At 40.4% G+C, this 16,096-nt stretch overlaps 1 protein-coding gene across 1 annotated transcript; it reads left to right on the forward strand.

Annotated features, from left to right (window-relative positions):
* Positions 1-38: 38 nt before the first annotated feature.
* Positions 39-15,972, forward strand: APLF (aprataxin and PNKP like factor). Its single transcript, XM_040060598.2, has 9 exons — positions 39-216; positions 1,518-1,669; positions 2,463-2,589; positions 3,698-3,876; positions 6,506-6,894; positions 9,316-9,441; positions 10,526-10,572; positions 11,550-11,588; positions 15,111-15,972. The coding sequence occupies exons 2-9, from the start codon at positions 1,571-1,573 to the stop codon at positions 15,317-15,319; spliced, it is 1,215 nt and encodes a 404-aa protein (XP_039916532.1). The 5' UTR covers positions 39-216; positions 1,518-1,570; the 3' UTR covers positions 15,320-15,972.
* The last annotated feature ends 124 nt before the right edge of the window (positions 15,973-16,096 follow it).

Here is a 16,096-nt window from a genome sequence, read left to right on the forward strand (position 1 = left end):
GCGTCATCAGGCGGCGGCGGTGAAGGCTCCTGTGGGGCTCGGCACCGCCTCTGTCCCTGTCCCTGTCCCGGCCGCTCCTGCGGGGTTCGGCACCGCCTCTGTCCCTGTCCCGGCCGCTCCTGCAGGGCTCGGCACCGCCTCTGTCCCTGTCCCGGCCGCTCCTGCGGGGCTCGGCACCGCCTCCGTCCCTGTCCCGGCCGCTCCGGCACCCTCCAGGTGAGGCGGGCCCGAGGTAGCGGCGGCCGGGGCTGGGCTGGTTCGTGTCCGCGGGGTTTAAAGGGAAGCGCTGAAGCCCCGAGCCGGCTCCGCCGCTGGTGGAAGGGGCGGGGGAAGCTCGGCTCCAGCGGAGGGTAACGAGGATTTTGGGAGTGAAGCGTCCCTCGTACGGGGGAAAGGCTGACGGAGCCGGGGCTGTTCAGCTTCGAGGAGAGACGGCTGAGAGGATGGATCTCGTTCATGAGTATAAACACCGGAGTGCCGGGAGGATGGACCGGGCTGTGCCCACTGGTGCAGAACAGCAGGACAAGAGGCAATGGGTGGAAACGGATGCGCAGAAGTTCCACCTGAATATGAGGAAGAACTTCTTTACTGTGCAGAAAGAGATTGCCCAGGGAGGGTGTGGAGTCTCCCTCAGTGTAGATATTCCAGAACTATCTGGACACAAGCCCGTGCCATGTGTTCTGGGATGACCCGCTGTGGTCCCATTGAACCTCACCCGTCCTGGGATTTTGTGAGCCCCTGCAGAGATGAAGGGGTGAGGGCAGAGCTTAGCCTTTGGTGTTTCTCTTCACAGGGCGACAAAGAGAAAGTTCAGCTGGTCAGTGTGCCCTCTCTGCAGTGCAGAAAGTTCTGAAAGGTTTGGCAGAGACTCCCCAGTGCTGCTGTGCAGGGAATGCTGCAGCAATTAGACTTGGTTTTCCCTAATTATTTGTGCTGGTGACTTGAGGAGTGTGTTGAAGGAAAAACAGGGGCAGTTTGGGTGTGCTTTCATAACTTAAAATGCTTTTTAGATGTAGTGGCTCTGAACTGAGGCTTTTGAAACTTAACTTCTGGGTATCTAGTGTCACCTCAGTGCTGCAGGCTTGTAGCCTGTAGTGAGAACTTGCTGGGAAGTGCTATATTCATTTGGCATCTCGTCCTGAAAACTGCATCTTAAAATCCTTGCCTGACTTTTAGGATAGGATCAGATTTTGGGGAGTTGTGCGGGTTTACCATAAAGCAAATTCTAAGATGCAATTTCAGCTGTCTCAAAGTTTAATCATGGCAGCAACCAGTGTAAATTGTGTACTTAAACCCCAAAACACCACAGTCGTGGTCAGCAGTAACCAGAGAGTCTTTTTTTCAAAACCCTTTAGGAGTGAGGTAAAAAGAAGGTGCATTTATTTTCTCTGTAAGTTGATGTAAGAGGATGTTGACGGTCAGTTTCAAACTGCATTTGTTAATGGCAAACATTCAGACCAAGTTTTGTGTTTATATTTGTAGTGTGTGAGAAGCTGAAATTGATTTTGTTTTGTCAGAAGAAAATCGGGAGGCAGATGCAGAAGAAGCACCGACTGTCTCTGCTGTTGAGATGTCCTGTATTCCATTGTTAATGGAACCACCATGCTCCAGCTCTGAGGTACAGGGAGCCGCAAAAATGAGGAATAATGATGCTGCCTCCAGACTTCCGGTGGGTGCTTAAGTTTTGAATGAAGCTTAAGATTTGTAAGCATGTGCTGAAAGTTAAGGAGGTGGCGTGTTTTCTAGACAAATGAAATGTCAGCCTTTGCTGTAGTTGAGATCCCTGGGGTGGACTGGCTCAGGAAATTCCAAATGATAGTGATGTTTTCAGTAAATAATGAGTGTGACTTTGGTGTATTTGCATTGTTTTTACAGAAATTTGGAGCCTGGTTACTTTCTGGAGAAATAAATTGTAGGAGTGCAAGAAAGACTTTTCTGTTTGTGAGGTTTTGGTGGTGGTGGTTTTTTTGGGGTTTTTTTTGTTTGTTTTGTTTTTTTTTTTTGTTTTGTTTGTGTTTTTTTTGTGGTTTTTTTTTTTTTTTTTTTGTTTTTTTTTTTTTTTTTTGTTTTTTTTTTTTTTTGTTTTTGTTTTTTCCTCTTGGACAAATAGGCTTTTGTTAAACTTCCTCTTTCTGTTATATCTATATGTGGAAGCTCTAGAGCAAGATGGTGGTGAAGCTCTTCTATGAATCTTTCAGTTTTAGGTATTTATTCCAAAGATCTAAGAAGTTTTGCTTTGTTTTGTTTTGTTTTTACTGCATGAAGGTTCCTATGGATGTTGTTTTTCTGAGTAGGTAGAAATTTTAAAAAAGAGTAGAATATTTGAGCAATGGTCCCCATACAAAAAGAAGGTGGTTACCCAGACTGCTTTTGAAGGGCACAAATGAGTACAAATTGGGGTACAGTTTCCCCCTGCTCTTCTGTAACTGCATAAGGGCACTAAACAGTAAATGTTGTTTCAGGTTCCTCTTTCTGATGACAATGAAAACAAACAGTCAAAATCTATTCAAAGGAAGAGAGTGCTTCCTTCTTGGATGCTGGAAAGAGATCTCCTGGTGCAGAGGGTTTCCAAGCCTGTAATGACAGGAGGTAGGTTTGCAGTGGGATAACGATTGCATTCCATTATGCATTTCTGTGCTTTGATCTAATTTTTAAAATTACGGGGGTGATGGTAGGAAGTATTAATTTGCTACTTCTCTTTCCATGCTCTGTGTGCTGACAAAGACTGACTTCTGTTGTTTCCTTTGTCATCAGTCCGATGGGTGTGATAGAGCTCTTTTTCATCAGTTAATTTTCTTTCTGTTCTTTTTTATTTATTTTTTTTTAAATGCCAGATAATAAACTTTGTTTGTATAGCTGAGCATTGGATGTTCTGGAGCTCCTTCTTGTAAACTTGCCTGTTTTGTATGTAAATTCTAGGTAGTTTCTTTAATTCCTAGTCTTCTCCACACTTAAGTCACTGATGTTTTGCCCTTCTAAAATTAGATTCTTAATTTCGCAGGTTTTAAAGGCAGAAGGGTTCGGGTGGTGTTGCATGTTAGTTTTTTCATCATTACTGAATCAAACTTGGTTATTCAATCCAAAGTTAATTCCTAGGAGGAGCAGCGCATTGCAGCCTGATAGTTTCTCACCACCATGAGGCTAAAATAGTGTTGCATTCCCTCCTGTTCATGTGGGAGAAGAGATTGCTGGACATGTTTGCTGCTGCTGCAGCATATTTGTAAATATATTTTATTATATAAAAATGGCAACTGGCTGTACTGCTGTGATAGTTTTCTTATGTTTGTGCTTTTGTTTTGTATTTTTGAGGGAGTGCGGTTTGTTTGTTTATTTGTTTATTTCTTTACCAGTACTGTAACATTTGTTATATGTGTTTATATACATGAGTGCGTTTGTTATAAACACATACATGTTTGTGGGGCTATATGTGTTTATATATGTGTTTTCTATATATGAATATAATGTTTATTTCAAAGACTGAACGTTTTGATTGTGTCAATGTTGAGATTAGGAACTGTGTGAGTATCTGAAGGCCTGGCCTTGAGGGAGCTGGGGAGATACATGCAAACGTTATAGGAACTGTTTAAAAAGTCTTTTTCACAACTGCTGCTGTTTCTCTCATGCCATATGTTCTGCTTTAATGATTTATAGGACTTCACTGAAAAAGCTGCATTCCAATTTTTTTTTTTTTTTAAAGGTAGTAGAAAGAAAAAAGGCCAAGGAAGGGGAGAAGGTCATAGCGGGTCATTAAAATCAGAAGTAAGTGTACAGCAGAAAAAAAGATTAGCTCCTGAAGAAACTACAGAGGATTTTGAAAGTGGAGAGCAAGATCAAGGGAAAAGGAGCTGCCTTTCCATCCCTGTTCCTTCACCTCAGGTAACTTTTTGGCTCAGGGCAGAACCATGATATCGCAAAAAATGCGAATGTAGTTGGCAATGTCACGTTGAAGGTTGGGTCTGCAATGTAACTTTTTGTTCTCTGTGATTTGTTGTTTTGAAATTCCAGTCCATTGGATAGCTCTGTAGCAAGGATCGTGGAAGCCTCAAAGACTTGGTTTTCTGCGTTTCCTTCCAAGAATCTGGGATTTGGGCCCCAAAAGCCCCACAGAAGTACCAGACTTGGAGCTTTGCAGCAAGAGGCAGGAACTGCTCCTAGGAGTGGCTGGTGTGTGTGGTTCCTTTTTCTGAGAACCTCTGGGGACAGGTGATGTTGTGATGCTGATGTAAATGCCACACTGGACTTTGCCCAAGCTATTGCCATTCCAGTAGGTGAGGGTTTATGGTCAGATAAGGATGGTGTGTGCCTCAGCTTCAAAGGAAGGTAGCAAGGAGTGTGCTTATGCCACCATCTCAAAATTTGAGTAAAAAAAAGGAAAGGGGAAAAAAAGTAACCTGAAACCCAAAACGATTTGTGGCCATGAGTGAACAGACCTTTTGGTCCAGCTGCTCTGGTGCCTCTGTGACCTCACAGTACAGCTGCATTTACAGGCAGTTAAATCCTTACTAACAACATCTTGCAAGGGGTGAAAAGAGAAGGAGCATTGCTAAAGACAGAGCATACTCTGGTGAGAGCAAGCTGGGGGTTTCACTTGTTTCTTAAAGTGAACCACTCAGGGAGGTGTTTTTAATGTGTGGCATTAAAATTGCCTGGGTGTGTTCTAGGATCTGATAAAATACTTGAAATGCTTCTGACGCTGAAAATTATTGGGGTTTGGTTTTAAGGTTAATTGAAAAAAACCATGCATGGAGAGCAAGTAATAGTAGTTGTTTTGGTATAACAGTGGTCCACTAAGTGCATTTGACAACAGCTGCTGAGCTATTTTCTCTTTGCCAGGTTATGAGTTACTCAATTTTGCAATTTGTAAGTAGGAAGCCAAACTTACTTTCACCTAACAATTTCACAAGTCATTTTAATCTCAAGTACATTTTAAGAAATTGCTTTCAGGACTTTGCAGGCAAACTGACGTATTAGGGCAAGCAAGAGTAATAACCGCAGAGAGCTCTGAAAGGCTGTAATTTGGATATCAGAGCCTAAATCACGGTCCTGCCGTTGAGAAAGTGTTCTGTAGGGAAGGAAGCAGAAATACCTGAATTGTTGTAGCTGGCAGCAGCCGCCCGAGGGCGCCGAGGCCCCGCGTGTGCTTCCCCTGGATTTTGGTTTCCCTGGATCGCAGCCTGGAGCGTCGCTGGTCCTCATCCATGGCAGCTTCTGTGACCTCATGTACGATACAGGCAGTGAGTTGAAGTACGTGGTAGGGAACTCACAGGTGGCAGTGGCAAACAGCAGTAATTTATGCTTTCTTTTGCGAAGGAAGGCTTATTTCTTAAGCTGCAGTTGATTGCTGAGCTGTGTTTTGGGAGTTGTCTTTGTCTCCTAGTTGAGTCACTAAAGATGCTTCTGTCAGGATCATCTGATACGAATGCTGACTTTGCCCTCTCTTAATCACCTTGCTAATCAAATGTAATTGTCTCTGGTTTAGGATAACGTTTGGTGAGATTTGCATTGAAAGGAACAACATCAAATAGAAAACCACTGGTTGATTTTCAAGCTCTGCTGAACACACCTGTGTAAACTAAGTATAAATTTACTGGAGGGGAAACACAGCTAATAATCCTTAGAAAGCAGAGACCTTTGAATAGTTCTGTGATGTGTCAAAGTAGTTCAGCCCTGAGAGTAGATATGCTTCCAGGTAATGTCTCAATTGTCAGGACAGTGTTCTTTCCTCAGTTGTGTATCTCATATTCTTTTTCTAAAGAACACATTTCTTATTTTAAATGTACGGGTTTTTTTTCCCAAAATTTAAAATGCAGTTTGTGTCAAAACCGAAATACTTGCCTAATGGTGTCTATGACAGACTGTTATGATTTAGAGTCGTGAGCTGAAGCATTTAAGATGTGTCAATGTGGGATTAACCTCAGGGCAGGTATTCTGAGTCCCCATATATCTTCTATGTGGATAAATGCATACATACTCCATATATCTTAGTGCTTAAATAATTAAGAAATTCATTAAATTAGTAAGTAATTCCTTAATAATTTAAATTGTAGGGGTCTACATACTTCTACAGTCTACTGCATCTTCACCTGTAAAATCCCCATGAATTTTTCAGGAGCAGTACTTTTAATTGTAAGTTAATTTAAACCAGTCCTTGAACTGTTCACAAACTGAGGTGGTGAGAGAAGAGGTCACATTGTGAGGGAACTGAAGCTGAGGATGGAAGTAAACTGTTGGATAATTTTTTCTTTAAGATTGTGTACTCTCTGTGTGTTTTCTCAACTTGTGGTTTTCATTCAGCAGCTGTGTTTAGCAGTGAACTTGAGTTTGAGAAGTGGAGTAGAAGATTTTTAAAGTCTGGACCAGACAATTTTTCAAGGTCCTTTCTAACCGGGGCTTTTCTGTGACTGATTTTGAAAACAGGGATGATGAGGCACAGTTTTACTTCAAAGCTTTTAATTCTGAGGAGTGTAAATTTTCGGGTTCTTCAAAATGTAACCTTGTTCCACAGAATACATCTGGATTTCCTCTTGAGACTGCCATGAGAGATATGGAAGGAAGTGGCGAGACTGGAACAAAAAACCCTGGAAGTTCTCTGGAAAAAAATGATAGGCAGCTGCATAGCAAATGGTGTGAAAGAGTAGGTCAGATCTCCAGTAAAGACAATAGAATTGAGGAATCAGAAAACAAAGAGCAGATTGCTGGTTCTGCAAGCCGACAAGCTCACTGGGGCAGGACTTCCCAATGCTTTGGTGCCCAGGAAGGGATTCTTGAGCCTGATGCACATCTGGACTTCGACACTGAGATTTCTGATTCAGCCAGAAGTGCAGATGCTTCAGAAAGCTCCAAACAGATGCAGCATAAGAGGACACCTTGCATGTATGGAAGTGGCTGTTACAGGTAAAGCAAAATTAAAACTAGCTTGGGCTAGCTTGTTATTTAGAAGTATTAGCCATGGAAGAGAAAACTGTAGAGTTGTTACAAGCTTTGATTTGGAAAAAAATCTTTTGGTGAACAGGGGACTGATGAGAAACAAATACCAGGACACTGATTTTAGAAGGATAAAAGGACGAGGCAGGATGTTTTGTTAACTCCTAATACAACCCTAACAAGGGATGAAGTACTTGATTAAATTAAAAGAGGAAGTTTTGCAAGAAATAAAAGATAAACATCCATTATAAAAGGAAAATAAATAAAAGGTATGAGGTATTAGCAGGGAGAAGAGGTATAAAAGGTTCAAATGTCCAAAACAATATTAATCCCTAACAAAACCTTTAAGGAACAAGCCTTAGGGTTTTTCTGAAAGAAGGGAAGATGTTTGTTTATTAGCGCTGCACTTCTCTGCTTCCTTTCATTTTGTGGGGTATTGTTGCACTATACATAGAATAAGTACAAATTAGCCAGGTAAAGCTAAGATAAAATAGGATGTTTCTACTGAGCATCTGAGGTAGGACCTGTTCAAGAGACAGGACATGTTTGAGGTGCTCCACAGGTAACGTGTAATTCGGGGAGCATCATCTACTGGCCAAAAGATTCCTGAAGCCTAGTGACAAGGACTTGTACATCACAACTCTTTTGTTGCTCTTTATCTTTTCTCCCATACTTATTTTTCTTTTTTTCCCACTCCTTCAATAATGGCTGTTTGGTGTTGTCCAAGTAGGTCTTGAACAATGTTTTAAAAAGGAAATGGGTATTTCCTAAAATACAATGAATCTGCTAATTGACACCTGTTAGTCCTTCTTTCCTTGGCAACTATGGGATAAGGACTAAAAGTACTTCAAAGAACATCAGTGGCTGCGGTATCCCTTTCAGAAGATAAATTGTATTTCATGTGACTGAGAATTCTTGCTATTACTGCAGGTATGTTAGCTCTGTGCATTAAGAAAACAAAAAAAAAAGGCCTCTGAATGATTTGGTTTCATCCCATTTATTTTTAATGGGGAAAGAAGTAGGCAGCCAGTCTGAATTTGTCGCAGCAAGTGATGTTTCATGAGAATTTGTTATGTAATAAAACATTGGACCTTTGATAAGTGGCTTATGGAAGAGTATATCTGTAGCTTGCTTTTGGATTTTCCTGAGGGAAAGATATATCTGGCAAATGGAGATTGAAGGAATTAGTACTAAGTGTCTGGTATTTTTCAAATGCTAAAAGAAGGCCTGAATGGCCAGCAGAGCTCGCAGTGTTTACATCATCATTTTGTAAAAGCTGTGACAAATGCTCTTTTGTCATAGTGGTAGTTGAAATGGTAAATGAATATTGACTCTCCTCTGTGAAGTTCAGAAGAGGTACTTGTGAATTTAACGGAGTTTCTCTGATCAGTGAGGAAGGTGCTGTGGATGGAGGTGGCTGCACACACGTGCTTGGCATGTTCCATACTTGCTTTTAAATGCAGCTGCAGCAAGTCTAAGCTAAAGCAGTAAGAATTCTGTAGCTGAAAGTTGTTATTCCTCCTGCTTGAGGCAGGCAACTCACTTTTGTAACTTGCACAAACACACTAGAGGTTATGTAATTGAGGTAATCGCTAAAGTACTTTGTAGATGTCTTTTGGAAAATAATCTATTTAAAAATCTCGCATTTCTTGCTTTTCAATATTATGCTTGGAAAAAAAAGTCTCTAAGAAATTATAGGAGAAAAGTAGATTTGCTTTTGCTACTAGTATGTTAATTTTGATGTAATTTTTTTATAGCATGTTTGGATCTGTCACGTGAATTTCTCCTGAAGTTGGAACTTGTTTTTCTGCATTCTTTTTAACTCCACTTACAACAGTTCTAGAAAGAAGAAGAATCTTCTTTGTGTGATGTTTATGACTGCCTAGTCTTGAGTGGTGTGTGTGCAAAGCTCATGCCTGGAAGTGGTAGAAATGTTCTTTTGGTGATCCATAAATTTGTGTTCCCTGCTTGTTCACCTCGGATTCAAGTGTTGTAGAGCAAGAAGTTGTGGATGATGGTCTTGTGCTGTTCTCACTAACACTGGTGTGACATGGAGTTGTTAAAGTCTTGTGGTACAGCTTCATGTCAGCATGCTCATTTGGAATTCAAATAAAACCTTCTATGTTTGTGTTGAAAGTCTGAAAATTAAAGCTGATGGGAAATAGGAAAATAGGAAAATTCCTGGTTTAACCTCAGTTGCAGCAGGTGCTAAGACAAAATTTCTTGTGTTATCCTGAAAGTAGATCATACATCAAGTTAAACATTAAAAGCTCCTCTTCATGGAACCGTAGAAAAAAGGAGCTGTCAATGACTCAGTAATTCACGTTTTACATGTCCTCTTCTTGTGGTGACATGGAACAGTCAGTTTGGGTGTGTATTTGTCTTCTGCAGGAAGAATCCCATTCACTTCCAGCAGTTCAGTCATCCTAATGATGATGACTATCATGACATGGAGGTGGTGGCTCAGGATGACAACGACGACCGGCCGGAGTGTCCGTATGGAACGGCTTGTTACAGGTGAGAAACACTCTGCAAAGTGCCTTTCCTTGTTTACAGGTAAAGTTTTCCCCTCCAGTTGCAGAATTACAGTAAGAGTCACTGTTTTGGTTTGAGATCAGCTGTCAGAGGTGAAAACTTGACTATTCAAAGAGCCCATTCAGAGATTGACACTATCTCTTTTCAGCCTTCAGTGAGTTGTTCTTTATGGAAACAATTTATTGCTACATGTTGTTCTTGATCTCTAACTTTTAGTTTATATTTTGGTAACGTACTTGCTGGGATTTTGTACAAAAACTATTTTAATCAGTACTTGATTTGTTACAAATCATAATAGAGGTAGCAGCAGTAAAATCCAGTTTATGGCTGACCACTGTTTCTTTTAAGCACCGTTGATTTTCTTCAAAATATCGTTGTGTTCCATTTGTTTTTCAGTGTCTGGGTTTTACATATTTGGCAGACTGTATAATGATCACAGTGGACAAGAAGATACGTTTTGAGGCAGTGGCATTTCTATGGGAGCATATTGAAACTTGTGGCTGCTGTTAAAGATTATTTCTGCACAGAAGCATTTTCTCCTGGGAAGTGTGGTTGTCCTAAAAAGCGTGGTCTCTGTGAAATGTAGCAAAATGAGGACAGCTCTTAGGAAAAAGCCTTGGTGATACTCAGCTAATGCAGAAAAGGTGCTTCTCTTAAAAACACCTGTGAGATGAATTTCCCATCTCAGGCTGAGCAATACAGGCTTATATCAGTAAGGAAATTGTTGACATTCTTTTCAGGAATACAACAGATGCTTTATCTAAACCCCAAACTGCCTTTCCTTCCAGATGAGACAACCTCTGTGTTGCGCTAGTTGATAATTTCTTTGTCTGTGTTGCATTCTTTGGGGATAGAGGAGTGAAAAAATGATCATAGTTTTGATAAAGCAACAGATGTAATTTGAAGGGGTTTTGTGCTAATTTTGTTGTCCTTATCTGTTGGCTATTACTTGAATGATCTGAATGCTATGCCTTGAAAATTATCCATGAAATACCAGGGAATTCTGCACTTTTAAAATGCGGAACGAGGTAATGGAATCAAGCTTTTACTGTTTTCTTTTTTGCAGGAAGAACCCCCAGCACAAGCTGGAATACAAGCACAGTGCACCTCCAGGTGGGCCACTTTGTTCACTATTACATATTCTGAATTGGAAGGGACCCACAAGGACCATCAAGTCCATCTCAATAAAATGCTTTAATCTCCCTTTAGGGAATAATGTTGCATTTATAGCTCCCTCTGTATTAGGATTATTTTTTTTCTGGGATTTTTTATTTTTTTTTTTTAAATAAGAAATTCTCAGGAAAGATACAATTTTAAAGTATTCTGGTGCTCTAAACAAAATACTGCAACAATATTTGTCGTCTTTTTGTGTTGGGTTTTCTTTTTTTTTTTACCAGTGTTTTTCTTACTGTGAGAGCTGATTTTTGCGTATATGTTCTCTTGAGGCCTGGAGAGGATATAACTAAAACTGAATTTGAGTTCCTAACCTAACACTTTGTGGTCTTTTTATATTCCAGTAACTTGATTTGGTGAAAAAACACAGGGGAATGTGCTGTTGACATTTTGACTGCTTTTAAAGAATTGAAAGAGATACTTCTTGGTTTTATTTTTTGGGGGTGCTTTGTCTTGATTATTGGATCAGAGTTTTTCCACATAAAATCCCAGTGCATTAAACAGTAGTTTAGAGCAGAACACTTATGAAAATGTCATGATAATGCATTTTACTTTGAAGATTCAGGACTATGACATTATTAAGAAAGAATAGCATTTATGAAAACAGTAGTGTAAAGTATTTAAATGCCCCCAAATATTCCAATTTCCTCCTAAAAAACCCCAGTCAGAATTTGATGACATTTGTCTACAGATGGCAGGGATAATAATTTTAATAACAGTTTATCTAGGTAATCTCTTGGTAATGATTCAAGACAAAAACAATCTTTTTGGGGCAGCAGCGTAGCTTTTATACCTGCAAGTACAGCACAACTATTTCAGCATTTGTTTAGTAGGTCAGTTTTCTGTTGTAGCAGCTCTGAGAAAAACCCTTATGGCAAGGTTTCCTCTGTCCTGACTCACAACTTCTCTTTTTTTAGTAACTGGGAGAGGAACACGGCAACGAACTTCAAGCCATGGTGAGTGTATTCTAAAGGTATGAGGGGGCACATCAACCTGCAAGACAGTTGGTTTGCTGTGGCACTTTTGGCATTTAATAGTGCTGGAGATGCTTGATAATACTTAGCTGAGGAGAAAGCAGTCTTTATTTTAGTAAAATCCTTCTTGTTTTCTTAAAAGTAATAGTGCATCAGTTGAATTTGTGCCAGTCTTCGTAGACAGTCATACCTATATTTCCCTAGAAGCAGACAAGAAAACAAACATATTTTAAGGAAAGACACATCTGGTTAAATGGTATCTTCACTCCTTCCACAGCAGCCATAATAGGATGGAAGGAATCCAGTACTTCATGCACAGCTAGTTAAGGTTGTCTTATAGGGAGTGATTGCTCCTGCAATGTGGAGATAGTCTCACTGTCCCATGGAAATAGTCCCTCTGCATTGCATTGGCCTTTAAATAACTTCCAGGTGATAATCTTTGCATGTGGTGATGAACCTGCTGACTCTTACAGTGAGGTGTGGATGTTTCCAGGCTTGCTAGGATCAAATATAAGTTGTGGGTGCATGGACTCGAGTTGTAAACATGTTTAGGTCTGCTTCCCGGATTCCTTTGTGTCTCAGCTTCCAAATGTTAGGCTTCCTATGCTTTCTAAAATTAAAAGTGAGCTTTAAAGAGCAGTCTGAAAGTCTGATGCTATGCAGTCTTCACTTCCAGTGGCCAGAGGGTGTGGAACTGCTGTATTTTGAGTGGGAACGGGAACTGGCTTGCCTTCTTTGAGATCACCTAGGAGTGGCTGGGAATTCCCTCAAGAAATCTTCAAAATAAAGCTGCTTTCTACAGAAAATAAATAAAAGTGCAAATAGCCATCGTTAGCTTTCTAGGCAAAGTGTTTTGGCCTCTATTTCTGTTGTGGGTGAATGCAGGAAATTGTTTTCAACTTTCCACTGAGAAATTTCTTTGCCACACCATTTCCTTACGAGGTTTGGGTGCACTTTGCCTGTCGCCAAATATTTGCTGTGCTTATATCTGTGCACCAGTTCTGAGGCATTTTTGTTGCCTGTGTAACAGGTTTTTTTTACCTGCTTGTTTTGTTACCTGCTTTAGTGCATCCTGTGATACAAGCACCAGCCTCACCTTCATCAGAGGTCCGTAGTAGAAATTTCTGTTATGGACCGTTGAGACATGCACTGAGTGGTGAAGGTTTTGGAATGAAGCAGGCTGGGCTGTGTGCATATCTAAAAGTATAAATCTGTTCTTGAAGGTTTAAAATTGTAGCTGTGCCTCTCATAAGAGCAATTCCTTACCCAAACAGTAGGTCCTGTGTGTGCAGCTGATGGTCAGGCGGGGGTGGCTGAAGGGAGGAGTGCTGCAGCATGTAAAGCTTGCACACAGAAGTCAAATTCAGTCTGTCAAATTTGGCTCTTCTTACTAAGAACAAACGGGGGAAGAATTGATATTCTGCACACACAGGAAAGAAGGGAATTCATTTATTAAGTTGTGTTTGTATTTACTATTTTCAAAATTTTTCAATGTCTTGTTGACTGGCTTATTTAGCTCTGTGGAGGGCAAAGCTTATAAAAGATGGTGCTCAGCAAATTGACACCTGAGGCCCTCATACCATGTCCTGCAGGGTCAGACAGACAGTAAGGGCTCCATTAACCTTTATTTTGTCGTGTTTGGCACAACTGCACCGTTAGACACAGCAGAAATAAATTCCCTACAAGTGTATTTAAATTCCACCAGCCAGGAGAACAGGGAAGCTCCCCACATGACAGTTAGCATGTTTAGCTTTTAAGTCTGATTCCTGCCAGAACTGCCCGTAGAGAATGTTCTGAAAAATAATCTGAGGCAAATTACTAGGGAATAGTTGAAGAGAAGGAGCTGAAAAAAAAGTCAAGAGTTACGCTGCCCTTAAATTGTCGCTACTGAATGACTTGTCTAGGTTGTTGCTACTGAGATGAATAACACCCTGTGACCATGGAATATGCAGGATTCTCCTAGACAGTTTTGTGTTGTTTTTCTAGCAAGCTGATCAGCTCACTTCAGTGAGGTTTTGGAAGGAGCAATCAGCAAGCTTTTTTCCCCCACATCAAGGAGATACTTTCTACAAAAGTTTCAAAGCCATCTTTATAGATATGCTACTAGAGAAAAGGCAAAATTGAGCTTAATCGTCAGCTTTAGGGGCTGCAGGGCTTAATTAAACTGCAGTGGAAAGAAGTGGAGAGGAAAAGGATGAAAGGAATTGCATCACTCACTGCTGAAATCAAAGCATTGATGTATGAGGAGGGAGAATATAGGATGCATCTCCCACATTTGTAGGAAGATTATGGAAGTCATCAGTATTTTGCCAGAATTCCTGCTTGTGTTGTAAAATACCACTCACAGTGCTGTGAAAGTGACAAAGGGCTTTTTGATAAGCAGCTCTTGGGCTTATTATTCTCATAACCTTAGTCTGAGAAGGGAGATTTTGTTCTTATTTTATTCAGCATCTTCATTTTGACCCTTCTCCTCCAAGGCGTAATTAATTCTGCAAGGACTGTAGTCTGTGGTTCTACTAGAAATACTGCTGGTTATGGGCTAACACAGTGTCTTGGTTTGAGACAAATGGGAGGAAACATCCCAAAATGAACGTGTCCTCCCTATTATGGCATGATTAATTACCCCTGAAATCTATTAAACAATAAGGCAGCATGCCTGGAAAGGAAGGTAATTCTGGAACAGGAGGGTTCCCACTCGTGGAAAAGTGTGACTGATAGAGGCTGTAGTCTGGCTGCCTGAGGTACTGATGGTGGTGTTTTGGCCTGGAGCCCTGACTTGAGGTTTCAAGAGTTTGTTGAGAAGTGCTTGTGGTTAATTTAAAGAGTTGGTGTTTGGGCTGTGGTCTGTAGCTAAAGAAAAAATACGTACTCACAGTTTCATATGAAAGCTGGTAACAACTGCTCAACAGATAAATTAGCTAAATTGATATTATTGAGTGATTATTTCTAGGTAAGGTAAGAGTGCAGAAATGGGAGGGTGAGAGGAAGAGGAATGAACATGATTTTAGTTAGAGATGTGACTTTAGGACAGAAAAGACGTGATTGGAATATTACCAGGCCATGACTAGTTAGGAATTTTGGACATTTAAGAGAAGAAGTGTCTCAGATGTTGAGAGCAAGGCTTAAACACATCTTCCAAAATGCATTTCTGAAGTAAAAGACCTTCAGAAGGGAAATACAGACTATCCAACATGAAGGCAAGTGGAGAACATAGGAAGTGAGTGATCTAGAGAAGATTTCTTTCTCTCACATGAAGGTCAGGAAAGAAGCGAATAGGAATGAAGTCATATCAGCTTCCAAAGAGTAAGAATATAAAGGATGGATGCATGGAGGCAGAAAATCTAGGGTCAGAGTACCCATCAAACAATAGCTAGAGGCTTAACTGGAAGATGAATGTGTTGTTTAGGTGATTCTTTCTCTTGAGGAGAAACTATGTGGGCTCTGGGAGGGATCTTGAGCTCTACATTTATTATTCATGAATACAAGACAATTTTATTCCTACAGGAAAAAGGGCTGTGGAGAAAGATGGTGTCAATGACAGTGCAGCCAATGAATATGACCTCGATGACAGCTTTATAGATGACGAAGAGGTGGAGGAGTGTGAACCTACTGATGAAGACTCGGACTGGGAACCAAGTTCAGAAGAAAAGGATAATGAAGATGTTGAGACACTGGTGCAAGAAGCACGTAGATTTGTTAGGATCAAAAAATAGCTGCTCAGAACAGGCTTACGAATGTCCAGTGTGGTTGTGTTAAAGCATGGTTGCACAAAGGAGAGGAATTGTTTGATATTTTTTTCTCCGTGATGTAGGCACTACAGGAAGATAATAATGGGGGTGAGGGCATTCTGCAATGTCTTTCTTGTCTATATGTATTATTTTGGGGATGGTGTTGGTGTTGTTTTATTAAGTCATGGACCCAGAGGATAGAGCTCTGAAATTTTTTTTAATTTTTTTGTCTCTCTTTTTTTTTTCTTTTTTTTTGCAACACCATTGGAATCTCATAATTTGAAATACAATGTTAAAGGTTGTTAAAATGTCATCTTCCTGTGCTTGAAAGAATTGTTGTCAGTAGGAAAGCCTAAACCATTTTTATTGTTGAGTTAGTTTTAAACTTCATTATTCTGCTCCAGTCTTTCCCAGGTGTTGTTTTGTTGGTTCTCTTCAGGTACAGTAGTTAAATACAGGTTGTCTAAATCACTTGAGAACAGGATCTCAGTGTATTGAACCACTTGATTGGCTCAACAATTATAGTGTTATTTACTCTAATTACAGCAGTACCTCTTTCTTTGTACGTCACTGGAACTGTGCCCAATCCTCAGCAAAGTCATGATGACTGTATTTTTGCACAATTAAACTTGTAACATACGGTGGGAAAAGCATGCAGCTCTGTCTCTGATTTCTAAAGACGTTGGAAGATCTTGCCTTCAGTGTGTTCATCACTCCTCTGAGCTTCCTGGAAAGCAAGTTAAAAGATTTTACTATATTTTG

Source organism: Hirundo rustica, chromosome 3, assembly GCF_015227805.2.
Source record: "Hirundo rustica isolate bHirRus1 chromosome 3, bHirRus1.pri.v3, whole genome shotgun sequence".
NCBI lineage: Eukaryota > Metazoa > Chordata > Aves > Passeriformes > Hirundinidae > Hirundo > Hirundo rustica.

Bases quoted from the DNA above. Each gene is read 5' to 3' on its own strand.
- APLF (XM_040060598.2), top strand. From the start codon at position 1,571: ATGTCCTGTATTCCATTGTTAATGGAACCACCATGCTCCAGCTCTGAG. The intron at 6,895-9,315 runs GTAAAGCAAAAT...TGTCTTCTGCAG, and splicing joins TATGGAAGTGGCTGTTACAG to GAAGAATCCCATTCACTTCC. The intron at 10,573-11,549 runs GTGGGCCACTTT...CTCTTTTTTTAG, and splicing joins CAAGCACAGTGCACCTCCAG to TAACTGGGAGAGGAACACGG.